This window comes from Apteryx mantelli, chromosome 28, assembly GCF_036417845.1.
Source record: "Apteryx mantelli isolate bAptMan1 chromosome 28, bAptMan1.hap1, whole genome shotgun sequence".
Taxonomy (NCBI): Eukaryota; Metazoa; Chordata; class Aves; order Apterygiformes; family Apterygidae; genus Apteryx; species Apteryx mantelli.
This window is the reverse complement of record NC_090005.1, coordinates 6,245,612-6,260,294: the sequence shown is the minus strand read 5'-3', so window position 1 is coordinate 6,260,294 and position 14,683 is coordinate 6,245,612. Positions and strand designations below refer to the sequence as shown.

The window sequence follows — 14,683 nt, the reverse complement described above, 5'->3', positions numbered from 1 at the left end:
CAAGTCACAGCATTAAGATTTGTTCAGTTAAACCTAGGACATGTTGATGTTGAAAACAATACTGTACTGAATTTAGTCTGTCTGGTAAGAAATAAATTAACTTTTGTTGAAAAGCATTTGTTCTGCGTTTGTCTTCATGGTCTCGCTTCCTAAAACATTCTCTGTTAACAGGGATTGTAATTTTCAGTTCATTCCTGAAATAAGTTAAAAGAGGTGCAAAGTAAGCAGTGTTGAGATTGAAATTATTCTCTTGATCCTACAATAGGAAATTACTGTAACTTTGCTCTAGACAAACAATTGTAGCAGTGTAGTGAATCCAAGGTGGGGGATCTTTTTTGTCCCGTAAGTTGCTCTTGTTCATTACAAACTCTGTGCTACCAGGACAAGCTAATTCAGTAATTTCAGTATCTGCAACAGAGCTCTTTCTTTGGAGCACAGCTGGAGTTTTCCTGCCTTTTAAATTTCTTGGCACTGACGCCAGGACAAGGAAAACGAAGTAACACTTTTATTCTCTTTATATTGTCTGTCTGTTAGACTAGAAGCTTCGGTAACAGCAACCCATGGGTCTGCAGCAATGCAGTGTTAGCGTAGCATAAATGTTTGGCTCTCCAGAGGCAATGTCCTGTCTGGGCACTTAATCAACAGCAGCATTTATTGACATCCAGTAATAGCAGCTGTGCGGTTTAAGGAAAGGCCTGTAACATCACAGGCCAGGAAGCATTAACTGTGGTGAAGTGGACTCCTATGGCCAAGGGGGACCTAAATGCTTCAGGTACTGTTGAGTCATGTCCTCATGTGTTTATGCAGGACTACACTGCTTTGGGGTTTCCAACACCAAGAGCTGGTCAAGCTGTCCAGGTGAGCTGTGTGAGCTGTTCCACGCTAGCTCCCAGCTGCCTGCTTAATAACACGAGGCTGGACATTAGTTTCTCTTTCCCTGGCAGTAAAATGGGGCCTTTCGTAGCTAAAGGCTTACTGCGCTCTTGCGTGCACGCTGCCAAGAGTAAAGTCTCGAAGGGCCGGCCATAATGAATTTAAACTAGTTCCCTGTGCTTTTTGTGGGGGTGCAGAGTAGGGATGACACGAGCAAAGGTGAGCCACCTGCTTGTGACTAGTCCCTTCTTAAACGCACGCACCTTGCATTTAAATGAATCCGCCTTGCGATGGGTGGCACACACTCGTGGCTTAGGCTTCTGTCCTTTGAAAGGAGACGGACAGCCTGATCTCGCTATAGGCAGAAGGGTTTCAGTTCCTCTAATGACTAGGTTAACACAGGTTATTTTTCTCTTGACCTGTATAACTAAAGGTCTCAAAAAATTATATGAAACGCCATCTGGTTTGCAAGCGACCATGCAGATGGGGAGCTCCAGCTCTTCGTTTTCTTTCCACTTGAAAGTAGAGGTTCGGGGTACTTCAGGACCAAGTTGCAGAGCTCTTGTTGCACAGCTTAGGAACCTGGAAAAAGAGACTTCTACCACCTGCTGGCTGCTGCCAGCAAGGAAGGAAGGAGGCTGTTGCTGCCGCAAGCAACTGAGGTGCAAGTGAAAGTGGGAGTGTTAAAATGCACTGGGAGAACCGGCAGCTTCCTAAAACCGGAGCGTGGCTAAGGCAGCTCCAGGTGCAGTTATTGAGCCACTGCTTAGTGCTCTCACCCAGAGTCAGATCTAGGGGGTTTGCAAAGGGAGTTGTGGGACAAAGGACTCCGGGACTGAGGAGAAAGCTAGAACACCCCTGTGGTACTGGGGTCTGGGCAGCCGCAGTGCAGCTCTGTTGTTGGGGCACTGGGCTTCTTCGTGGCCAACTACCCCACCTCACCTCTCCATCCGGCCATGGTCCTGCACGCGAGGGAAGTGCCCTCAAAAGAAACAACGCAGCTAGGATCCACCACAACACTCGGAACAGGGAAGAGGGTCAAGCCCTGAGCATAAGCCTGGCCCAGAGGTAGCACTGGCCATTTGTTCTCTACAGGGACAGAGGGAAGAGGCGAAGGGCGGCATTCTGCAATGTAACAGAAACGGAGGATGCAGGATCTGCAGGGGAGTCTCCACACGCATATGCTGCATCGGGCACCACAACCATTCACCGTGACGCTTACTCAGACACAGAGAGGAATGCCGCTTCTTGGCCAACCAGGTTTATTATTCAAGTCTAAAGATAAAGCAGTTATTCACACTTGCAGCAGTTAGTTAAGCAGGATGCATTAACCCTTAATCAGACTGGTGCTGAAAGCAGGAGATAAGGACAGTTGCCATCAACAGCTGGTCAGGAGCTGCCTGTCGTCAAAAATGAGTCTTGCAAGTGAACGCAGTGGCCAGAGCACAAAGCAGCACATGGATGGGGCGCACCGGCTCCTCCCGCACCCCCTGAAGCGCTGCAGGTCTTCCTTTAGGTGCAGTTCACAGAAGTTAGTGTTCTCCTTTCCAGAAGCAGGCGAGACTTCCATGAAGGAGGCTGAAAACCACAAGAAACCAACCCTTCTGTGGGCAAGAGAAGTGTTCAAACCCTGTTGCTTTCCCCCAGCTACGACAGCTCCTACGAGCAGCTGTGCCAGGCAAGAGGTGACCTGCTTGTAAAACCCAGTGCATCCAAATCGGTTACAGCCACAGCTGCTCAGCACTGAGTCGCCATTAAAGCATTTGCCCTGGCAACTGCTGTGGGAATAACAGTCGATGTTCTTCCACATCGGGGAGCACCATTTTCTAGCTACCAGCCTCAAGCCGTAAGACAGCGTTAGGACTTGACCAATTTGCTACTGCTCTACCTGATATTCAAATCGCTGTGGCATTCCCCTTACCCAGAACCTGTGGGTGAGGCAGTCTCATAGCTGGAACTCATTTATATTTCATAAGATTTCCTTTCCATCGCTGTGGAACAGCATTTACCGTTGCTGAGGTCAGAGCCAAACCCTGCTCTTTCAATTCAGCCAGAATAAAAACATAGCATTGCTCTTGGCAGCATATATAAATGTATTTGCAAATACATTTTTCAAGGCTAGTGTAAATTCACATCCACCCTGTAGCAGCACGTCCTTAATTACACGTCAGAAAGGGGCTCTGCTCTATTCTCGAATCGTAACATGCCGTTGCTGCAAATCCTAGGCCAGCATGAGGACGCAGCCAGTTTGGAAGCCCTTTCCTACATCTTGTTTTGCTTTGCTTGAGGTGGTTAGAAGTAAAATTGATCAATTTGAAACACAGACATAATCACTTCACCATTCTTTGGTACAGACATTGGCCACAATAACTGACTGGGACATTTGACACCACAAGCACATGGCACATCTGGAGTTTAAGAGGTGTTTGAAATTTCTTTTTTGCTATGTAAGAGGAAACGCTTCCAAAGAACCACTCACCAGCCACGTGCCCAGAATTTCTGTTGCTTTTTAAACACACACCATATTCATAATTAATTTTATCCTTTCAGAGTCCAACCGAAAAACCACAGCTATCGCTTCCGTTCTCCTTTTTGTGTCCTTTTCTTCTCCTTTTCCTTCCGCTCTTGCTTGGCTAGTTTATCTTTCTCTCGCTGGAGTTTGTCTTGCTCTTTTTTCTTCTGGAACTCATCTCGCAGCAGCTCCCGCTCCAGTTTCCTGGCATTCAAGACATCCTCCACGTTTGTGTTTCGGAACAAAGCTGGTTGTGAGTTAAGGACAGATAACGTGCTCTGTCCGAACACAGGCAGCTTCCCCTTTCTGGTGAATTTTGGGGCCTGTAAACTGGACAGTGGATTTAGGATAAACCAACCCCTGTGTGCTATCTCCCCTCCAAAGGGGCAGCAGGCAGCGCTGTGTGGTGTCTTACAGCTGCTATCAGAGCACAACCTTCACAGGTGAAGGGAAAAAGCAGCAATTCCATCAGCTCCGTCCCACTTCTCACCCCCAATTCCTATGCCCTGATTACAGCTCACTGGTGCGGCATCGTTGGCCACATCTATCAATGGTAACATCTGAGGCTCTCCTGCCCCTTGCTGATGGCTCAGTCTTGAAGGATCCCAACCTTGCTCTGAGCAAGGCAGAGTTTTGCCTCCATAAGCCTAACACTAATTCACCTCAGACAGATCTCAGCTGCTCCTTTTTCTCCCAGGGGCTCCGCGGAGAAGGGAAACCCTGCACATCCGCAACCGACACTTCTATAGGAGGTGGTGTGCAAGAAAAAGTGACCTTTCTGACTCCCACTTCTTCACCAAGCAGGTAAGGAATTTGGGAATGAGAAATGAGCAATGGAGAAAGAAAAAGGAATCTCTGCTTGTTTCTCCAAATGGAAAAGTCATGTAGAGCAAACGTATGCTCCCTGTTTTTCCTAGAGAAATGACGTTGCCTGCAGGTTCTCAAGACTGATGCGTAAACATTTTTAAAACCTGTAGGAATATAAGGGGAAGAAAAATAACACATAGGTGCAGCTTCCTTGGGACATCTAGCTGTATATATGCTGCAGGGTTTGCACCACTCTGATTAGAGATGATGCACCACAGGGACCAGAAGCCAATCCCACTAGCTGGACTAAGATGACTTGCACCAGCAGCACGTGTGTGCCTGCGACAGGCAACACGGCACCGTCCTGTACCTGAGTACGTACAGCCACAAAGGGCGATCATCTCAAGATGATACCTTCATGCTCTACACGGGACAGTTGCCTCAGGAGGTTTAACTGGCTCTGGAACAGAAACCGAAATGGTATCACATGGACATCGTCTCGGGCGGCTCTACCCATCTTGCTCACCATGTAGGAAGGCTACAGACACAGCAACGGATGAGCCAGCTCACACCAAAGATTGCCACAGCCTCATGTCCTCTCTCCCATCATGGCGAGTGATAAATGCTTTGGGAAGAGCAGCAGAAACAGCAAGTAGGTGTCTCCCCATCTGACTCTTCCTCCTATCGGTAATTTAGGAACAAGAACAATTTAGGTTCCAACTTTTAATTATGTCCTGTGAGAAAACCTGCTTCCATCTTAAACTTGTCAGCTGGTGAGTTCAAGGAATGACCCAGGCGACTGTGTTTACAATCCTGAGATGATTGGTCCTTGTTCATCAAAGTTCACATGCACTATGGCCTTACATAGTTTTGCAGTAGTTTTGTTTCTATCACATTTTTAGTAATTCCTGATGTGATTTGCTTCTCTGGAAACCACTTGGTATTAAGCTGTTGTTTTAGGAGAATTATCCAAACCAACTTTCATTATGAGTAAGGTCAGGCTATGTGAAAAAAAAGAATCACCAAGCCTAAAAGGTGGCACTAAAGAGACAGTGAGCACAAACACGGAGAAGAAAGGATGGAAAACTCACCATGGAAGCTGCCTTCCTTCTAAAAAAGCCTGAGTGATTGAGATTTTAAAGGATACATTTTTCCGATCCAATATTTACTGCTGTTGCAGTGGATCCATCCTGTTCATCCTCACCGGTGAGAGAATTAAGGAAATTTGGACATCGATAACGAACTCATGCTTCTGTACCGTCACGCTTAGCTCAAAACAGCAAACAACAATTCTGCTAAGCCACAAGGAAGAAATTAAAAACTGATACAGACAACCAAGGCCCAAGCAAGCACAAAACCCACTGTTCAACTCTGCCGTCTGCTCCAGCGCCAGGTAAGACTCCCTCTTACTCAACTTCGATCTCCAAAGAAGAGTCTGTTCTTCAGCACCATAAAGAGGTAACTTTAAACCCTCCCACTCTATGTGTACCCTCTCTAAAGAGGATCTTTTCAACAGATCCCTTGCCAGAAAGCAGGAGATAAATTCAATACATTAACTACCATGCACGGAGTGTTACTGGCATACTGGAGGCGATACATGCATCTACTGCAATATGCCCAGACTGGACAAACCCTAGACACCAGCCAAGCATATACTGGTGGAGAGTTTGGAAATGGTGGAGGAACATACTCCAAGGGGTGTCTGCACATGGCACTTCATAAACCAGGAGCTTCCATGCTTTTTTTGCATGGAAGTTATTTCACTGTGGAAAAAGAAGGCTGAAAAGTCCCTCCAATCCTTCCCACTAGACACTGCAAAACTGGAAAGGCGCTTTAGAAGATTCTTAATAAAACATCTTCCTTCAAAGCAATGAGTTTTGACTGGGTCAGGAAAAGGATATTCCTCCTCATCTGTCACGTTAGCATACTGGGCCAGGAGGGCAGCTTTCCTTTGCTTCTCTTCCTGGGAGACCTCCTTCGGCTTCACTACAATCTTGGCCTGCTTCTCCATCATGCTGGCAATCGCTTGGATCTCATCTGGCAAGGAGAAGAGTCAAGAGCATCAGTCCGTCCCCACAAACGCAGTACCAAAGACCTAGCTGACACATGCCACATGCTGCTCCCGACTCACACATCTGCAGGCCCCAAAAGGCATTCCGGAGAATTCAATTTGCAGCTTGAGAGAGCGGGAGTTACGAAGAATCGCAGCTCCTGGCCCAAGCCACCAGCCACCGAGGAGGTGGTTCAGACCAGCAGGGCATCTGAAGTGACACACCACCTTCTCCTCACAAGGAGGAATTCCCCCATGCTCTCTGCACGGATCAGATGCTGTTTTTCCTGGAGTAAGGGAAGTTTCGTAATAAAATGTATACATGAGTAAGACTCCAGCTGATGAAAATCCGTTTCATGCATTCTCATCCAGTTAAAAGATACTGAGTGTGTTTATTTAATTACATAGTTACACTGATCAGTACTTTCAATTTTCAGAATTTCAATTTAACATGGTTTTAATGCTCCATCTTTTCTACCTACCTAGGGAAACAGCTGATTTACCTTTCAACATTAAGTTCTGCTGTCTATTTCTTAAAATGACATTTTGTTTTTGACACCAAATAATATTTGTTTAGCTGGTTAATAACTTATTCTTAGGATTTTGTTTTCAGTACAGAAAAGCTGCTACATGTTGCCTGTTTGGTAAGGTCAGGTTTCCATAAGGCTTAGATTTGGTGCCCAATTTAAAAGTTAAAAGATTGCCTCCAAGCTTTTTCCTTCACACATTTCATTCTCCTACCAAGCACTAACACCCAATATATATTTTCAAGACATTAGAAGAAGCAGATATTGACTTCAATGGGGATTTATCCTTTTATGGAATCACAGTGAAGTAATTAAATCCTTGCATTGCTAAGGACCTAAATACAAGGACATATATTGCTACCTTCTTTCTGGGACTAACAAGAAAAACCCTTGGTTTACTGTGAGCAAGCAAAGGTATGAGCTGGAGGAGTCCAATAGCAACTCCAGCAATTCCAATCACTCATCCCTAAAAGAAGGATTTGTTTTATTTAATACAGAGAACAGCAAAACTTCTTCCTGTCCCTGGCCAAAGGCAAGGTTAGGCCAAGGGTAGAGTACGTCAATGAATTTTCAGGGAAAGCCACTTAACCGCTGTGTAGTTCAGCTGTCCCATCCATAAAGAGGAATTAAGTGACACCAACATTTGCAAAATACTTTGAGATTTAGACAAGAAAAGTACTACGTAAATGCAGGTCTCATTAATAAGGGCTCGCTGTGGAGAACTATTTCTAGAATCCTATCAGTCAGTGACAATATCCTGCTTGCACAAGAATCAACAACAACACAAAAAAAAACAAACAAAGCAAACAAAAAAACAGATTTAGCCAAAAGGGACGAACATTGTCACCAACACGGGCCTACAATTAGGTCCCAATCGGTTAGAAGATTACCCATTGAACCAGCAAAGCCTTTCCAGTGTATGATTTCATTGTATTCAAGAGCTCTCCTCGCTGACCGGAATAAGCCTCCCCCAATGAACAAGAACAAGAAGGAGGTCTTTGCTCCAGAGGCGACAGCTGAAGACGAGGGATGAATTCAGACAGGGTACAAAGAAACAACGGGACTGTGGAAGTTATCGTGAAAGTAGCAGCATTAGTGTAGCAGTAGCAGCCTGACAGTTTTTTTCCCCCCCTACAAGCATTTATTGGAAAAAAAAGGACAGGTTTAAGAGAAGATTTGGAAAGAGAAAAACAAGGATGCTTTCCTGATGCGTACTGGGACCTTCTCCTGGGGTGAGCGGAAGCCCAAGGGGCAGCACGGAGGCTCTCCGTAGGTGCAGTTATAGCGGTATAAAAGCGCTCGCTTCCCAAACTAGCATAAACGGAAGCACTATGCACATTTTATACCATAATAACTGCATCTACCATCAGAGCCCGAGCTGCCATAGCTACATCATTTAATACGGATTAAGCCCTTTTTTTTTTAATATATATAAAAGGAAATTTTAAAAATCCTGCAGAAAAAATTAACTGTTTCCTCTGCAGGATTATGAGCCCAAAGAGCAGCAGGATGCTAGCGAAAGCCAGAAGTGAAACAACTCGACCTCATTTCAAATTTCAAGACAAATAAGTAAATAAGCAGCAATGGCAACGAGAAGCAAGTCAGACCTGCAAACACATTAGCAACATTGGTTTTAACTCCTAACAGGACGAACACACAGTTCTCATCCCGGTAAGGCCCTGCAAAGTACTCATAACACATGGAAAGACACTCCGAGCAGTGACACTACCTTCTTTTTTCTCTTTGGCGTCAACAATCTGAGATTCAGACCACTTCTCGACTACTTCCCTGCAAACATCGTTTAAGAGATCTTCTTCCTAGTAAGGGAAAAGAGACTTCTCAGTCTTAGAACAACGTCAGTCTGCTTCAAACAAGCATGAATCAGATATGAAAAGTACCAACTCCAAAGAATCTGAGCGCCAGGCAGTAAGCCCGAGAGATAAAGCTTTTCCCATGAAATCTACTTATTAAATGCACACATCAGACTTTTATTAATTGGGGCAGCAGGACAATACAAGTCATCGGATGCACTTACTTGTTTACACAGCTCAAAACTAGATATAGCCTCGATCGCTACACAAAGGTGAACACGAGGTGTCAAGGTAGCCATCCAACAGCTCTGCACCATGCCAGGAGATGTTCTATTGCCACGGTGTTTTATTTTGGGGCATGATACAGCTCCAACGATGCATGCTGGTTGTATAGAGGCAGGTTGTCTGGCTAAAACAACACTGAAGAAAGGTAACCAAGGTATCTTAACTTTAGCCAACTACCATCCAGCATCATACCTCTTCTTGAGCAAGGCTGCAGAGAAGCTAGTCAAAGGCCACCTCCAAGCCAATCTAACTCAAGCTAACGTATCAGACTGAACAAAACACGGGTCAGGGCCAGCGCAGAACCGAAACCACGTCGGTGGTGCTGATAGATCATAGACTCCCATCAGCGGATAAAAGACAAATATTCTTGTCCCCATTGATCTACCTAGAGCATTAAACACGATCGAGAGAGGTGGCAGGGGAATGTATTCACGTTGTTATTCATTACTCAGGAAGAACTTAAACCACAGGAAGAAAGAAAATGCATCCCATTAGCAACAGACAGGTATTCCCGCCACCAGATCCCGTCGCTTGTGGAGCTCCAGTACAACTAATTCTCTACGTGCAGCTTCTTAGTGAACTGATCAACCCTGTAATTCAAATCCCAGCAGTGGGCAGACGACACACAACCCTACCACGTTTCAGCATGCGTGGTTGCAGCATTTCTACGAGACTGGCCCAGTATCTGAGAAGTTCAAGTTACAGAAGCTGAATCCAGGCAAGAAACATGATCCTGATACAAGGGAAAAGTGTTTTGAAGAGTTGCAGCCAGGAGCAGTTGACTGGGAAGATGGACATGGGTAACGTGTGCTCATTAGCACTAGCTCACACAACAGCAAATCTGTCCAGTTTAGGAAAAAAACAGCAGCAGAGAAGCACAGGACAAATGGGCTCAAGGAGAGTTAATACCAAACGGAAACTAGCTAACCAGGGACACCTCAGGTCTGAGCCAACCTGGATTATGAGACATCCCCTTCCTCCGTACCTTAGCAGGTCTGCCCAGCGCGTTGCAGCTCTTAATGGCTAGTGGTTTGGGCCAGATCCAGGCAGCGCCTGCAACTCCTTGCAGTCATTTTCCTCTCCTTGGTCAGCAGTACTACACTTCATCAGGGACAAATCAGGCAGCAAAGCAACGGTCACCTCTTACCGGGGCTGTTTCACCGCCCATGACAACCGCCTACTCTGCCTATGCCTGAAAAGCAGCAAGCAACGTTACAACCTCTGTTTAGAAAACGAATCACTTACATAGGCGCATAATAACCCAGCCTGAGCTGTCTGTGCCTCTCCTCACTTTTTACAGCTAGGCATTCAGTAGTTGACATTTGGGACACAAGCACACCAAACCTGTCTACACGGACTTCTCACCAAAGAGATAGCAAGTTTACGATCCTCCTCTTGAAAACGCGGGCACTAGGTAACCTAAAAACCACTTTCAGGTTCTAGCACAGTCACTGAAAACACTACTGATCCAGCAGAGCAAAGCTCTTTCGCATGGGGGACAGGAAAAAAAGTTGAGTTTTCCACAACTGTGGAAGAGACAAGGAGATAAGGAAATATCACAACATCTCTCCACCTTTTGCTCCAACAAAGAGTAAGTCACACAAGAGTAAAACTGTGCCATCCCCAGTCTGCAATAGCTAAGCACAAACTTCTCCTCTCACCTGTCTCTTAGGTGGAGAACAGACAGACAGTAATACCATTACACAAGGTTGCTGAGCGCCGAGATCTTGAACACGGTACAGGACCAGACACACATCAGAATGAGGTCCCTGCATTAGGGAGAAGACACCACAAGGACAAACATGCAGGATACTCAAGGCTGTAAGGAAACGATCTGCAAACAGAAAAATAACAGCAGCAAGAAGGGTTTGTGATTCACACCAATATCAGACTCCATTTTAAGACGTCAATATACTTTTAACCAGGGTATATGCAGATGACAGAATGATGTGCCATTTGCTGAGATCAAGTACAAGAGAGGTGGATTTGGAAGAACCCACTGACCCTGTTCCTGCTGAGAGATGACGCTCCGAGATCCTCATAAGAACATGTGCTGGCTGAGCAGAACACCAGGAGGATGATGTGCAAAGAAACACAACTTCAAGCGACAGAGAAACCCTTCCAGCCCTTACAGAAACAGAGTTAAGTTACAAAAAGACAATAAAAATCAACATGGTTCAAGGACAAGGAAGCCACAAAGGTATTTAACTGCTAGAAACATTCATAGTAAAATGATTCTCCTTGATGGACAGACTCCGGCAAGTGCTGGGAATACTAGAGCACTGGAATCAAGGCTGGCAAAATGGTTAGTAGCCTTAAGCCAGTAGAGAAGGCTGGGAAAGACACTATCCTGTATGCTTGGTATCGTTATGCAGGAAGAAGAAGATCAGGTAAGTGATGATAAAGGAACAGCAATAAGTAGGAAGAAAAACGAACTGCAGAAGACTAACACCAATGAGAGAGAGACTTGTACCCTCAAAGGAGGGTTTGAGCACCAAGAAACAAATCAAGTATTTGTGTATCAATGTAGGTGGGTCTATGAAGGGAGAAGAATATGAAAATCAGATGCTCTTGTGACCCTAGAAACATGACAAAACCCAAGAAACATTAACACAACTTTGAAGCTGAAGAGCCCTCGTCATCAGAAAGGGAGAAGCAGAAGGTCAGGATGGCGGTGCGTGAATGGAGGTGAATGAAGCAACAGAAAAGAAACATGCTGTGGCAGCCTAGATAAAATTAACCTTTATGGAAGGATGCAAAGAGAAGTTCTGTCACATAGCGGAGGATGTTTGCTGTATAACCCTTTTGTCTCGCAGCAGTCTGGATAGAGACCTCTAATGCAACAAACACTGATTGCTGTGACTATGGGACACTCGCTTCCCACGTACAAGATTGTAAAACAATCCAATATTAGCTATTAACACCGGTAAAGTTCAGATCGCTGTGGATGTGACGGGCAAATGTTCTCCGTGAAATACTCCCTAAACAAACAAGAAATGATGTTAACAGAGAAGAATGAAAATACACTTGGACCAAGTGATCTAAAGTCTGTTTGGTTTAAATAGAAGAACAGAAACAGATCTTGATTCTAAGTTTCTTGATTTGAAATGGGTAAGTTTAAATAACTCGGGTAACTAAGCTGTGAAATTGTTGGGACTGAGGAAACGGGGACATGAGTGAAGAGGCAGCCCGAAATTTCTTTTAGTCAGGGTTGTCAAGAACAAAAAAAAAATGACCTGGAATTTGTATATAGAACAAAGAGAAAAAAAGTTGGCAAGAAGGGCCTCAAATAAAGTGGATGAAAGATTATTTCAGTATCAATACCAAACATCTACAAATAAAGAAAAAAGATGCACAGATCAGAAAAGAAAAGAAAAAAACATGTCCTAGGGTTCAACATTTAACAGGAATTGTCAGGAAATCAAACTGAGTGAGAACTTGCAAATGAAGTAAAGTCAGCACAAGAGAGTCAACAAGGACACGAAAAAGAAAATGGAGAGAAGAAACAGAGCTGTCTTGCAGCAAGCATGGGATTAAGAACAGCCCAAAACTAGATAAATATGAAAACTGCACACTAGTTTTCAAAAACTGCTTTGGCAGCAGTGCAAGAGAAGGGTAAGTAAGCAATAAAGATGGAAAAATATCTCAACATAACGTGCCCAGCTGCAGGGCAAGGGAAGGCCAACAAGCTTCGCACCTCCAGAGTTCAGAAAGAACATGACCTCAAAACACGAGGCCCAGCCCGGGTTTGCAAGCCTGCGACCAACGTGGTCCAAGCTCAGATCTGAGCTCTGCCTTTGGTGACGGGATGAAGCAAGCCTGAAAATTACAGGCATGTTAGTTAACCCCAGCTATACACAAGACTTTAGAACAGCATTTCCCCAAAACGTTTTGCTCCGTCTCCTATTCCAGTTGGATTTACTGTTCATTCCTTCCTCCGCCTTCTATTACTGTAGGCACACGGCCATGGTGGTACAACTGCACTTCTTTCAGGAACTGATTCACACCCCTCACACACACTGCTGGTGCCCCAGGCTGGGGAAGTGATGATGGAAGGGGGGGAAGAGATGTTCCATGTGTTAGGATAACTGCTCTAAAATGGCATGCCTTTAGCTAATGGAAGGAATTATAGGATATAGTTGCTTGGGGCAACACAAAAATAAATGTAATGACTGAGCTTGTCGCTTTGCTCCTAAACTGACAGTTTGGGAGGAAATCGGTGATAGCCAATGAGCAGACTGTTCTTTAATATCAGTAGACGTTTACTATTTAACATCTTAAGCTCCAAATGAAATATAAAAAAAATCACATAGCCCACAAAATGGTTGACTCTCAGAAGTCTTTTTTGTTCTCTCATAACTTTCTTTCCTAAAAGTTTGTGAAAGGAGATGAACGCTGCTGACCACTGAAAGCTCAGGTCTCTAGCCAAGCAAGGCTGGCAGCAAATTTAGTGTCTCCCCCAATTACTAACTCCAGTCTGATCCAAATGACTGATTTCTAGGAGATGCTGCAACAAATGAGATCAGCTAAGAGAACAACAACCATCTAACATAACTACTATTCAGCCGTTTTAAATGACTTGTTGTTAAAAACCACCTCTTAAACCACACTTTGGACTGACGGTCATCCAGCTCACATGCTAAGCTGAACATCCTCTGCACAAAAAACCCTCCTCTTTCTCCAAGCAAACAGCCAAGCTTTGCCACAGCTGAAGTTTCCGATCAGTCTCCAAACAGGCATCCCACTGCAAAGGTATCTGTACATCTGAAGAGAATGAAACAGAAACGCAGCTAAATACCGACAGTTAGAGAAACTCTCAGGTAACTCGATTATCTGCCTACCCAAAATACAAAAGGCTTCCAGGGGGACGAAAGCTGTGGGGGAGCCGTGTGCATCCTTGCGGGTCGCCTCCTGTAGCCACCTCCTTACGGTTTTCCACGCTGATCTGCCCTGAAGGAGCAGCCTGACCGGGACCACGGCTGCCCGTTACCTCCCCAGAAAAAGCTTCTGGGCCAGACGGAAAATTCAGCGATTTACCCCAAGCTGCTGACGGTTGAATATCGGCCCCACGCAGCAAACGAGGGCGCTCGGGGGGCTGCTGCCGCCCCCGGGCAGCGCTGAGGGAGGGAGCCCGGCCGCCGCCCCCGCTAACGGACGCAGACCGGGAGCAGCCGCCAGCCCGAGGAGGCCCCGTGCTCGTCCCCGGGAGCAGCGCGGCGCGGCCGGGCCAGCCGGTTCCCGCCGCCGCCCCCCTCCCCGCTCCCCGCCGCGGCCTAGCGGAGCCCGCGGCCCGGGGAGGCGGCGCGGCCCCGAGCCCCCGCCGCCCTCACCAGGCAGGCGGCCAGGACGCCGCGCAGCGCCTCCAGCCTCTCCTCGTCGCTCTCCTCCTCGCGGAGCAGCCCCTGGATGTAGGCGCTGTACACGGCGCGGTCCAGCCCCAGCGCCTCCAGCCGCCCCGCCAGCCAGGCCGCGAAGCCGCCCGCCTCCTCCGCGCTGGGCGCCGCCATCTTGGTGCGCCAGGGCCGCGGCCACGCGCACGCGCACGGAGCCTGGGGAGGGGGGCGGCGCCAGCGCGCTACGGCGGCCGCTGGGGACAATCTTGACGCGGAGGCGTTGCGGGGGGGAGGGTCCCCCTCGGTGTCCGCAGTTGCGGCGAGCGGTCAGCCCCCCGCCTGCGGCTGGGACACGCCGCGCCGGCTGCCTCAGCTGCCCCCGCGCTCAGTGGCACCGATCACCCTGTGCCGTTTCCTCGAGCAGCCCCGGTGGCTCGCGGGCGGGTGCAGGCGCGGCGGTCTCCCGGGGGTGAGGCGGCACCGGG

At 46.8% G+C, this 14,683-nt stretch overlaps 1 protein-coding gene across 2 annotated transcripts; it reads right to left on the bottom strand.

Moving 5' to 3' along the window:
- Positions 1–2,118: 2,118 nt before the first annotated feature.
- Positions 2,119–14,429, bottom strand: CCDC43 (coiled-coil domain containing 43). Of its 2 annotated transcripts, none has more exons than XM_067312191.1 (5): positions 14,196–14,429; positions 8,499–8,586; positions 6,094–6,229; positions 5,340–5,398; positions 2,119–3,632 (listed from the first exon to the last, which is right to left on the bottom strand). In XM_067312191.1, exons 1-5 carry the CDS (start codon positions 14,370–14,372, stop codon positions 3,445–3,447), a joined length of 648 nt encoding a protein of 215 aa, XP_067168292.1. In that variant the 5' UTR covers positions 14,373–14,429; the 3' UTR covers positions 2,119–3,444. The 2 variants fall into 2 exon arrangements, with proteins under 2 accessions (XP_067168292.1, XP_013812890.1); XM_013957436.2 differs by lacking the exon at positions 14,196–14,429 and adding an exon at positions 8,805–13,480.
- Positions 14,430–14,683: the final 254 nt, after the last annotated feature.

Excerpts from the sequence above, each read along its gene's own strand:
- CCDC43 (XM_067312191.1), bottom strand. The coding sequence starts at position 14,372 with ATGGCGGCGCCCAGCGCGGAGGAGGCGGGCGGCTTCGCGGCCTGGCTG. Across the intron at positions 8,587-14,195 it reads GCGTCCTGGCCGCCTGCCTG|GAAGAAGATCTCTTAAACGA; the intron begins GTGAGGGCGGCG and ends TTCCCTTACTAG. Across the intron at positions 6,230-8,498 it reads CGCCAAAGAGAAAAAAGAAG|ATGAGATCCAAGCGATTGCC; the intron begins GTAGTGTCACTG and ends TCTCCTTGCCAG.